The sequence below is a fragment of the Sinocyclocheilus anshuiensis genome, unplaced genomic scaffold, assembly GCF_001515605.1.
Source record: "Sinocyclocheilus anshuiensis isolate Anshui unplaced genomic scaffold, SAMN03320099.WGS_v1.1 scaffold204, whole genome shotgun sequence".
Classification (NCBI taxonomy): Eukaryota; Metazoa; Chordata; class Actinopteri; order Cypriniformes; family Cyprinidae; genus Sinocyclocheilus; species Sinocyclocheilus anshuiensis.
The window spans coordinates 1110595-1122804 of NW_015557064.1; the positions used below are offsets into that span (position 1 = coordinate 1110595).

General features: G+C 36.7%; 1 protein-coding gene and 1 pseudogene across 3 annotated transcripts in view; one reads left to right on the forward strand and one right to left on the reverse strand.

Annotated features, from left to right (window-relative positions):
- LOC107676597 (erlin-1-like) overlaps nucleotides 1–5761 on the reverse strand; it is a 7354-nt gene extending 1593 nt beyond the window's left edge. Inside the window, exons 1-12 of one of the 3 annotated variants that reach the window (XM_016471176.1) lie at nucleotides 5725–5761; nucleotides 4017–4144; nucleotides 3405–3486; nucleotides 3097–3143; nucleotides 2894–2955; nucleotides 2602–2727; nucleotides 2360–2433; nucleotides 2218–2276; nucleotides 1467–1558; nucleotides 1291–1380; nucleotides 1127–1206; nucleotides 2–273 (exon numbers count right to left, since the gene is read on the reverse strand). In XM_016471176.1, coding sequence (XP_016326662.1) covers nucleotides 49–273; nucleotides 1127–1206; nucleotides 1291–1380; nucleotides 1467–1558; nucleotides 2218–2276; nucleotides 2360–2433; nucleotides 2602–2727; nucleotides 2894–2955; nucleotides 3097–3143; nucleotides 3405–3486; nucleotides 4017–4123 — 1044 coding nt within the window. In that variant the 5' untranslated portion in view covers nucleotides 4124–4144; nucleotides 5725–5761 and the 3' untranslated portion in view covers nucleotides 2–48. Of the gene's footprint in view, nucleotide 1; nucleotides 274–1126; nucleotides 1207–1290; nucleotides 1381–1466; nucleotides 1559–2217; nucleotides 2277–2359; nucleotides 2434–2601; nucleotides 2728–2893; nucleotides 2956–3096; nucleotides 3144–3404; nucleotides 3487–4016; nucleotides 4145–5656 lie in introns of all 3 variants that reach the window. The other 2 variants (XM_016471175.1, XM_016471174.1) reach the window with 2 other exon arrangements.
- A 1122-nt stretch (nucleotides 5762–6883) lies between these two features.
- On the forward strand, nucleotides 6884–12184 carry LOC107676560 (cilia- and flagella-associated protein 43-like; annotated as a pseudogene).
- The last annotated feature ends 26 nt before the right edge of the window (nucleotides 12185–12210 follow it).

Sequence of the window (12210 nt, forward strand, 5' to 3'; positions counted from 1 at the left end):
AGAGAGAGAAACAGCAGAGGAAGAGGGGGTGGACAGCTCTCAGGCCCCTCAGTGGCGTTCTGTGGTTTTGGGCTTGGACGCTTTCTTAAGACTCTCTTTCATACTCAAGGCCTCCAGCTGCTCCGCCGAGTCTGCCTCACCCTGGCCCGCAGTCGAATGGGAGGCACTGTTGTCTACAAACATGTTTGGGATGTCTTGACCGAAGTAGATCTTGCTGTTTGCGGCGATGGCCTGATATTTCATCAGTTCCAGATATTCTGGTGTCAGCTTCAGCTGTGGAGGAGAGAGACAGTGGTGTGATAACTGACATGAGCACATCCTGTGTGGAATCACCTCTGCTGAAGAAATGTGTGAATGTGCCACCATGTGTTCAGAGCTAGTCAGCTATTGTCTCCTACAGGTGCTTTCTTAATATAGCTGAGGTTAAATGTAGCTTTAATGTAAATGTAGCTTAATATAGCTTTGGGTATGCTGAAAAGTGTGAAAATTTTGCTTAAAATGTACTTAACCCTCAGGTCATCCAAGATGTAGGTGAGTTAGTTTTTTCATTGAAACAGATTTGGAGAAATGTAGTATTATTTTAGCCAGAAGTAAAAGTTTGAAGTAAACGTCTTAATGATGAGTTTGTTTATAACAAACACCCAGCTTTTCACTTCACAAGATGTTAACTTATGGACTGGAGTCATGTGGATTACTTGTGGATTATTGTGATGTTTTTAATCAGCTGTTTGAACTCTCATTCTGACGGCACCCATTTACTGCAGAGGATGCAATGATGAGCTGGTGAGCTGATAATGTTACATTTCTCCAAATCCATTCTGATGAAGAAGCAAACCCATCTAAATCTTGCATGGCCTGGGTAAATTTTCAGCAAATGAACTATTCCTTTAAACCTGTAGGCTTAACATTTTGTAAATGCACCAAATAACATTTTTTAATTTCTTTAAAAACTGGCTCCTCTAAGGATTTCTCTAAAAAGTTATTGCAAAAAAGTATTTATGTACAAAGTGCACTGAGCCTTACACCAATATTTCATATTTTCTTAAAATTAAATGGTTAAAAAATTACATTGAGCAACACAAAAACCAGAAAATTTAAAAAAGTGTTGTTTTTTTTTTTTTTTTACCCTGTTGGCTTCTGCAAATTTTGCAGCAGTGTAATATTCTGCATCTGCCCTTGCCCTCTCTCTTGCCAGGAAAGCAGCATCTGTTACAATCAAATAAATGTGTCTGATAAGTAACATACTCTGCGTGGCACGTGCTATGAAAATTCTCAGTAGATAAACCAGACCTTCAATTTCTGAGATCTTTTTCTCAGTTTCCTTCTCCATCACTTTTTGTTGGAAGTGAATCTCCGCCACCTGAGCCACTTTCTGAGCCTCTGCAATGAGAGAACACATAAGATGAATGAGGACAGAACCATGACTCTATACATGATCAGCATTATATTTGGAAGTTCAGACTCACCAATGATTGCCTTCTTTCTCTCAGTTTCAGCCTCTTTCTCCACCACTTTCTGTGTCTGAGCAGTGATGAGCAGCCTGGTCTTCTCTGCTTCCCTGCAGATGATGAAAGCAAGGGAAATTTTGATTAAAACTATAGAGAGATGCATCCAAGGGCAATTTAGAATGTTACAAAAGATTGTTATTTCAAATAAATCCTGTTCTTTTGAACTGTCTATTTTTGAGCAAATCCTAAAAAAAAAAATATATCACGGTTTCCACAAAAATATTAAGCAGCACAACTATTTTCAACATTGATAATAATAATAAATGTTTCTAGAGCAGCAAATCAGCATATTCGAATGATTTCTGAAGGATCATGTGACACTGAAAACTGGAATAATTGCTGCTGAAAATTCAGCTTTGCCATCACAAGAAAAAATTACATTTTAAAATGTATTAAAATAGAAAACAATTATTTTAACTTGTAATAATATTTCACAACATTACTGTTTACTGTATTTTTGATCAAATAAATGCGGCCTTGGTGAAAATAAAAGACTTCTTTCAAAAACAATTTAAAAACCTTACTTTTAACCAAACTTTTGAACAGCAGTATATATTGTCACTACATAATTTTTAAAAATCAGCAAGAGTGAAAAAACTGCTCAAGGCTTTAAAAAAATAACTAGCATTTTAATTCATCATGAGGACACAATATAGAAATACCCTAAAAGACATCCAATCAAATTGTACAGAATAATATATTCACTCACATTAGCTCATAGTTTCTTCTGATTGCCTCAGGAATTTTAGGTTTGGTGACTCGCACAGCCTGCAAAATATCATATAATCATGTAATTCTGCTCAAGTCAAAACTGAAACTACAGAGACAAAACCATAGAGATAAAAACATACCTGAATTGTGAGACCAGGAGCCATAACATTCAAGTCCTTCTGCAGCTCAGTCTTTAAGTTCTCATCAATTATATCTGTCAAACAAAAATGACACAAATGCAAGTCCATGACAAACGTTTTTGCTGTGAGAAGGCACCAAAGACGAAACGAATGACACAGCAGAAACTGCAGCACTCACATCAACAACTGAAAATTCACAGTATACTTGGCCAAATAAACTGTTTGACATATCAGTGACTTACCGAATAGTTCTATGTAGACTTCCTGCAGGGTGTGCACACTGCAGAACTGGTTTAACTCGTGGTGAATTTTGTTAAAGATTACCGTCTTGTCATAATCTGCAGTGTAGTTCTTCACTATGTCCAACACTGTGGAGGAGAACAAGAGCATGACCTCATTTTATCATCCAGTCTAACATCTCATTTTGACTTCCATGGAAGAAGGTCAGTCATACATGTTTGAAAAAGGATTGAGGGTGACTAAATGAAGACAGAACCTTTATTTTTGGGTGAACTATCCCTTTAAGGCTCTTACCTGCTGATGGAACCAGCATGTTGACCACTTCAATTCTGTCAAAATAGATCATGACACCCCCACTGTGGAAGACAAAGAAATGATTACTTTCATTCAGGAATCCCAGAAAATATCCAGTACAATTTAATGATGACCAAAAATTATCAATTTTTAAGTAGTTTTTCAGGACATATTGATGGAATAACAACAACACGAAGGATTACCTGGTTCCACAAGGCACATTTTTTATTTCATCTGTTTGCAGAGTTGTCTATAAACATGATGCAAACGTGAGGAAAAAAACAAATCAGCATCTTCAACAAAATTCTAGCTTGGTTTCTCTAGCTTTCTAATAAAAACTTCTGCTAAATGCATAAATGTAAATGCAAAATATTCAACAACCTCAAAAATCCACTCATGTTTCAAAAGTCATAGAAAAAGATCATAATAAATGATATATAATATATACAGCTGTAATAAAACAATAATTAATTTTTGTATTGGGCCAACTGTAAATACATGACATTTGTACCTGCACTGATCTATATGAGGTGATGAAAGGCAGCATTATATGGTAACCTGGGCCATTAGGAGTTGTCAACAACGCTCCACCTCTAAAAAAAAAAAATGGGAAAAAACATGAACCCGGATTAGGAAGCAAATTAATTATGGGAATGATAAAAATGGCATAAATTTAATTTGTGTAGAAATAATATTACAACTTCTATTACTATAAAGAAGCTGTAAAGTTACCTAAAGAGACAGTTGAACCAAAAATGAAAATTCTGCTACCATTTACTCTACCTCATGTCATTTCAAACCTGTATGACCTACATTCTTCTATAGAACACAAAGGCAAATTTTTAAAGAATGCTGTTAAACAGATCAATAGGTGACCAATGACATCCATTATATGGAAACATTTTTTATCTTTAATATTTTTCTCAAAATACATTCTTTAATGTTCCACAGATGACAAAAGTTATACAGGCTTGGCCAAATGACAATTTTCAAACATTGTGTTAAACACAATTTTAACTGATCTAGCCTTCAACCTACAACTAAATTACAGGTATTTTAGGAATCATTAACAAAAGCAGCATAAAACCTGTGCATATTTTTAATGCAACTTCCTTATACTCACCTGTAATACACAGCTAAATGTCCTTCCTCAATCTTGTGAATGGAAGAATGAAGCAGAATGGCCATCACACCGGCCATCGCTGCAACTACTGCCCCAACATGTGCCATTATCCTTCAGCCAGCACTCACCTGCCGAGAGACAAGTTTGCAAAAGGGAAAGCTGAGCTGATCCTTAGGATAAACAGTCAGTTTGGGAGACAAAAGATCAGCTTATAACAAAAGCAAGGGCCCTGAGTGCAAACATGTAAGCAGATCAGCCTGTGCACAGTGTGCAGCATAACCTCCCTCAACAGATCCCACACACAATTTAAAGTCCGTGTAAAGCGATATTAAAATGTGTTCTGAGTTTGTCACACAACAGAAAAATGTGTTATTAACCACCCAGCCAAATTTGAATGATAAAAAAAACCGCCAAGTAAATAACATAAGTTATCAAAATCTTGGAAAAATAAGCAGGACTCTGCTCTCAAACGCTGGGGGCGTGTCCGCTGTCGGCGCTGAAACCACGCCCACTCGCGGGAAAGCGGCCGTCTCTCTCAACTGTCAAATACCGCTCCAACCTGAATGGAAGCTACTCATGCTACCTCTAGTAGCTTAATTGGATTTATACATCCATACATGTTTGAGCCTCCAGAGCCAGAATCCAATTCAGAGGACACTGACCGGCTACCCGAGAATCAACCTCATCCCACTCGGTCTACAACAGAATGGTCTTTTTTTTCCTTCTGACGCTAATACGCAGTAGGCTATATATTATAGTGTTAGGGGCGGGGCCATGCTCGGTGGCTCCATTGCGTCATCGAGCCACCGTTTTAGCCCCGCCCAAAATAAATCCTGAATACAGAAGAATTGGTGAAAAACTGTTTAACGGTTTAACTCCACAATTCAGTACTACACACTTCAGAGTCTTTGTAATGTGTTTGTGCAATACATTTCTAACATTTATAATGTGTTTAGAAACAATTTTCAGAATTCTCTTTACACATACTTTAAATAATCTCTGAAGAGCTACACAGCAAACCGAGATAACAGGTTTTCAAAGTCCAGTAGACCCACCCACAGCCCACCACACACGGAAGTAATGTTTCCAAATGCAAATGAACAATACAAATATATACAAACACATTCTTATGGTCACATCGTACATGTATTATTAAGAGCTGCATGACCCCCTTTATCTATTTTAGGGAAACAAATGTTAATCATAAGGCTGTCAGTGACCAGGAATTGCAGTCTGGTTCGGTTTCAAGCGCAGTTTTTTGTTCGAATGCGCACATCTAGACATGCTGTCTATATAGGGAACTCAGTGGCTTTTTATAACACAGCCGCTCCATTCCCTGTCCTGGCTATGTAGGCTAGCTAGCTACTTCCTCAAATGAAGTGCTGACTCGCACGTACTACTGTACATGTCACAAACCGTAATGAATAAGCGTAATCTGTCGGTACACATGCTAAAACAACCGTTACAGTCATTCACGAGATCTAGATATTGCAGAAGCCATCACAGCACCTACACAAGACTAAATTCAAGCTAACCAACGCCCGCGGCTGGCTAACTAAGCTAATTATTTGAAATGCAAGCAAATCTTGTGGCAAAACGACCTTCTGTCAAGTTAAACGACATATACGAAAGGCATTTACCGATCATTCGATTAGTTAATGGACAATGATGTCCTTTCGCTTTTGCAGGACATTACTTTATTACTCACGACGCCGTGCCCAACATTGTAAGTTTGAAGGTTCCAAATAATGTATTCAATGCAACGATGAGAGTGCATGCAAAATAAATGGTAAATAATGTTACTTTTATTTTTATTACTATGTATAATGTGGGTGCAAGGATTCAACAATGGCACATTTAGATTCGTCGACAAGAAAACAACATGCTACACATGCGGGAATTTCATTGTTTTCCTCAATGTGGAAACTAGATGAGGAACACTGCAGAGTCCTGGTTCTGGAATTGGGGCCTTTACAGCCAGTGGGCATCGCAGGCGTCTTGCTTTCGCTGACTTCAAATTGAACCCTTCCATCTTTGTCTACAATTATCCAGAGTTTGAGCTGATGTGTGAACTGCAAGGTCAGTCTTTAAACTTCATCAGTATTATAGCTAGCTAACGTTACCTAGCATTGAACAGAAAACACACTCGTGTATACAGCACACACTGGAAATACGGCGAGTGTGGTCAGATAAAGTAAACTAAAACGCATTTTCAACGTACTAATCTCAAAATTTACAAAAAAAAAATCAACTTAAAAAACAAACTATATATATATAAAGAACAAATAATGTATTCAATGCAACGATGAGAGTGCATGCAAAATAAATGGTAAATAATGTTACTTTTATTTTTATTACTATGTATAATGTGGGTGCAAGGATTCAACAATGGCACATTTAGATTCGTCGACAAGAAAACAACATGCTACACATGCGGGAATTTCATTGTTTTCCTCAATGTGGAAACTAGATGAGGAACACTGCAGAGTCCTGGTTCTGGAATTGGGGCCTTTACAGCCAGTGGGCATCGCAGGCGTCTTGCTTTCGCTGACTTCAAATTGAACCCTTCCATCTTTGTCTACAATTATCCAGAGTTTGAGCTGATGTGTGAACTGCAAGGTCAGTCTTTAAAAAAAAAAAAAAATTATTTCCTTGAATAACAAGCTAGGATATTGAAATACATTTAAAACAGTGTATTTCAATAATTTCAGCAGCGTGCAGATCCTCGCTTATGTCAGACTGTGGCGACAGCAGCGCCGACAGTTGCTTAGCTCGCTCACATAATGTACCATATAGCCTATCTATAATAGTAATAATCAGAAGGTTTAAGTAGCACTTTATTTTTGTCAAAGTCACAGCATAATAGTATGTGTCTTTCCCAGCAGCCTTTGAAACAAATAAAACCAAAACTGTGTCCAAGTGCCATCTGCTGATCAAATTCTTCTGATCTATATGCTGGTTCCAAGGAAGGTTTCCTGCTTTGTGTGAATCCTGACACTTTGCTTGTCTCTGTCTTATATAAACCTCAAACTGAATTAACCCCCACAGGTAAACTCATACTTGATACATATCAAATGAGAACATTTCAGGATTTCACATGTAAATGTTTTTTTAACTAGTTTGAAATCTAGACTTGATTTAGTTCCTTGTCTTCTTGAGAGCTTTGTTGTAATTTTACATAACAGATGACAGTGAAACATCCCTGCAGGAAGGCAGCTTACAGAGCTTAGTACTGCAAGACTGTACTTTTTTTGCTGCAGGAATGGTAAGACATTTTATTTATCATCACCCTAATATGAGGCCTGAAATGTGTAAATGTGTAGACATTAATCTCTTTTCAAGTGAGACATAATTTCAGCCTGATTCAAGAGCATTTCCAAATCAATTACAGGAAGGCATTTTACGAAACATACAAATTAAAGGAAACAAATTGGAGGTGGTGCAGACTTGGGCTTTGGATGATGCAGCCTCGAATATATGCTGTTCCCCTGACGGTGAGACACTGCTGATAGTTTCTAATACAGTAAGTGTTTATATATTATGATAATGTTAGTGTATTTTTTAATTATTAATATTAAAATAATATTAATGTAAAACGTTTTATTATAATATACACTATATGAATATAATATTTGATCAAAAATGTCATGTTAAAAACTCATATTCTTATATTTATGCCAGAATGCAATTCAATACAATAAAGACAATGCTGAGAAACATAATTAATAAATTCTGGTTTTGCTTCATAGGGCTGTGTTTACAAATTCAAACCACTGCTGAATGGTAAAGTTGTCAAAGTTCTGGATGTACTCTGTGGAGATTTTGTGGCTGTTGCTCCATTATACACTGACAGAAGTTTGTTTGGTAAAAGAACATGTGGTGTCAATTGGTTAATTAATCACAATAAATATACTGATACATATTATATTCGTATTACAATATAAATATTAAAATACAAAGTAGATATTGAAGCTAATAAGGCATCTGTATCTTCACTGTTGCAGTCAGTCAGAGAAACAGGAGACATACAGCTGTGGGCTCTGGATGATGGACTTTGCATGGGCTCCATCTTTCTGCAGACACGTTAGTGCTATAACTGGAGGTTCTATACGACACACACCAATTATTTTTCCCAAATCAGGTGAATAAGTCTGCTGTACATAAATCTGTGTTATTTGGTATAACTTTACTTCAGGTGACCAGTATGGCATGCTGCCCCATAGCACTGTATGTTGTTGGATGGACAGCCACTGGAGACGTCCTGTTTGTGGAGATGACCACAAAACAAAAGCCCAGACTAGTTCACAGAGTTCATCTCTACCATGTCCCTGTAGACCATTTGGTGTGAGTTTCACAGCACCATGATCATTTGCTCTCATATTTCTTGTGTATTGAATGTTGAGCATACTGTATATTATATTTGTTCAACAGGTTTGATCAAGGTGGCAACTTCTTATTCACAGGAGCATCAGACTCACGCATGTTTGTGCTTAGCGCAAGACCATCAGAAGGATTTGAAATTATTGGATGGAATGGTAATTTTTAGGATGACACTCTACTGTTCAATTCTCTCTATTTGGGGTCAGTAAGATTTTCTTTTTTAAAGGAATGTATACTTATATTCAGCAAGGATTGCTTTAAATTGATCAAAAGTGACAGTAAAGAAATATAAAATTACTAAATATTTCTATTTTAATTAAATGTTGTTCTATTGAATTTTCTGTTTATTAAAGAATCCTGAAAAAATGTATCATGGATTTCACAAAAAGCACAAATGTTTTCAACATTGATAATAATAAAAAGTTTCTTGATTGTAATAACATTTCTTTTTACTGATTTTTTTATCAAATAAATGCAACCTTGATGAGCAAGAAGGTTCTTTCAAAAACATTAAAAAATCTTACCAACCCCAAAATTTTGAACTGTATTATATACTTTTTTTGCCTAAAGTTTGAAGTAATTTCTAACAAGTCTTTTTACATTTTTTTTCAGAGGCTCCAGGTACCATTGTAAGCCTTTCTACTCTGTACCACAAGGAAAGTAAACAGGTTGAGAAGTGGTGGTGCTATGCAGCAAGACAGAGAGAGAAATCAATGAGGGAAATGTGCTTCTGCTAATGACGTTGTTTGTGCAGCAGCTTACAGGTATCAGGAAAACACAAAAACACACCATAATTGAGGCTGGCATGCAGAAATCTTCTCTAAAAAAAAATAGGGGGACAAATGATAAACATTCAAAAATTCCAGCACTCCTTCTCATAATGTTGTGCCACTTCCAGACTCAAAAGATTGTGTGGATGTCTATGGCCGTCTGTGTAAAGTCGTCCTGCACAGCTGCCTATATGAGATCCCTCATGCTCTCTGCTCTTGTGTCCTGGGCATAAACAAGATATTTGGTTACTTCCAACAGAGAAAAGTCTTGCAAAGATTCAGTATCCCCGAGGTGCTGTAACAACAGACAACACCTATAGTCTGATGACAGTTTTATTTTGTGTTTTTGGCACTGCTCCTAACAGCTTCTCATGTGATATACAGAGTGGAGAAAAGCCCTCTAATGCACAGAAAGCAGTTCACTTGATACTAGCTTTTCTGCAGCTCTCCCCACATCAAACCTGGCTGGCTACAGTTGGTGGGGATGGACTGCTGCGCATCTGTGAGATCTCAACAATGGTATTGTTTGTTAAAACCAATCTCTACAAGTTCATCCATGTTTATGAGTACTGGGCTAGCAAAAGCATGTTTCTCGGAAACTGCCCAAATATGTGATGTGATGTAAATGTACGTACTTTTGACATGCAGGACAGGTATGTACAGCTGCAGTGCCACTCAAGTTGGCAGGGTGGAGTCGGATCTGTTTGTTTCACCCCAGACAATCAGACCCTCATCACCGCGGGCCTGAGGGATGGCTCACTCGTCTGCAGCAGGCTCAGGTGAGCTCAGGGCTCTCAAAAAACATCAAATGGACAAATATTACTATGCTTTGATCTATAGCAATATTTTCTCTCTCTGGTAGTTTCAAAATGCCCTTGAAGCTGGACCTGAAGCATCTTTGTTTTTACATGCATTTAAATTGAACAGGTTAAGGCTTTCTGGGGCTGGCAAAGCAAATGCAGCCACCCAGTATGCTCAGTCAGTTGCTGATTCTTTTGAGTCAGTTGTATCCTCAGAAAACACTGTCCTCTCCAGAATGACTGACTGGGATCCACAGATGTTCCTCATTTCATACAGGAGAAGTATAGAAACACCTTGTTTTCTAATGTTTAAATAATATTTATGCACAATATTGTACCTGGTTAAGCAGTTTTACTGGGGAGATGTTCTGTTCCTTGGGACACATAATATAAGCTGTCATAAAATTCTTCCTGCAGGGAAAGATGAGTCATGAAGCTGAACAAGATGAAAACTATTTTGTGTCTCCAACTAGTTCTACATGGCTTGACGGAAAACTAGATGCAGTTGGTGTCTAAATTTATTTATGTGCTACTGTTTAATTAACAATATAATATTGCCTTGTTAGTGTTATAATATAGCATTATTTGCTGCTGGCAGCTAATTCTTTTCACATATTGTGTTTCTTATTTTATGAGTTTAAAAGGGTTAATCACAGGCCTCCAGCAGAAAAAAAAATCCCCAAGATTACAAAATATATTTACATAAAATAATTACCACTGATGTGGTACAGGGAAAGGTGTTACAACCTTATGTAACATTAGACTAGGAAAGTAAGATTTACATTATATTTGAATTGTCATCATTTTTGCCATAGTGAATCAATTGACTGCATAAGCAAAACCCATAACCTATACTACCATTGTCTCAAATATCTAAGGTCAGTATGATTTGTTTTTTAAAGAAATTAATACTTTATTCAGCAAGGATGCAGTAATTGGTCAAAAATGACAGTAAAAACATTACAAAAGATGTTTTGTAACCAATGTTGCTTGAGCACCAAATCAGCATATTGGAATGATTTCATGTGACACTGAAGACTGGAGTAATGGCTGCTGAAAATTCAGCTTTGCAATCATAGGAATAAATTACATTTTGAAATATATTAAAATAGATAACAGGTATTTTTAATTTTAATAATATTTCACAATATTTCTGGTTTACTGTATTTTTTTATCAAATAAATACAGTCTTGGAAAGAGACTTATTTCAAAAAGATTTAAAAAAAATCTTACCAACCCCAAACTTTTGAAAGATTATGATACTGGTTTCCACAAACATCAAGCATTGTATATGAGTGAGAATTAGAATAATTGAAAGATAATATATTAATAATAAGATCATGACTTTGGTGGTTTCCAAACAGGTTCTCCAAGAGGAGACCCAACAGTATGCAGAGACAAAGAAGAACCTACACTCTTAAAAATAAAGGTGCTTCACAATGCTATAGAAGAACCTTTTTGTCTAAATGGTTCCATAAAGAACCTTTAACATCTGAAGAACCTTTCTGTTTCACAAAAGGTTCTTTGTGGCGAAAGAAGGTTCTTCAGATTATAAAAAGTTAAGAAAGAGATGGTTCTTTAAAGAACCTTTGACTGAATGGTTCTTTGTGGAACCAAAACTGGTTCTTCTATGGCATCGCTGTGAAGAACCTTTTGAAGCACCGTTATTTTTAAGAGTGTAAGGAAAAACATCAAAGTTCTTCGTGACACAGTAAGAGAAAGAATCGTCCACCTTTTGTTTCTCTTTCATATTATTGTTTCCATACACACATTTGAAGTTGAAAGGTTAGTCTTAATTGTCTCTGCATCACTCCAGATCAAAGCAATGATGGAGGAGAATGAGAGTCTGCCAGACATGGAGAAACTTGAGCACCAGGAATTAACCTGGATGTGGAAGAGCAACAGAGGCTGCAGCCCTCGAGGGAAAACAGGAAGTTACCAGGATAAACATGACTATTTACAGATGATGAAGAGTAGATTAATTAGACATCTTTTATACAAACAAGCTTTTCAGTTTATATAGAATTTTTTCTTACCAGTTTTAGATGTGTATTTATGTTGTTTAAGGTGAGGAAAGAGATTGAGATGGAGAATCTGGCTAAGTGCTATCAGAGGGAGATCCTGAAGAAAGAATGCTGGGATTCCATGCAAGTCAAAGGGAAATCCATTAAGGTCTCTAGTATAAAAAGAAAGCAGATTTTATGTAGGGGGAAAAACAGTAATAATATCCACATCCATCGACCT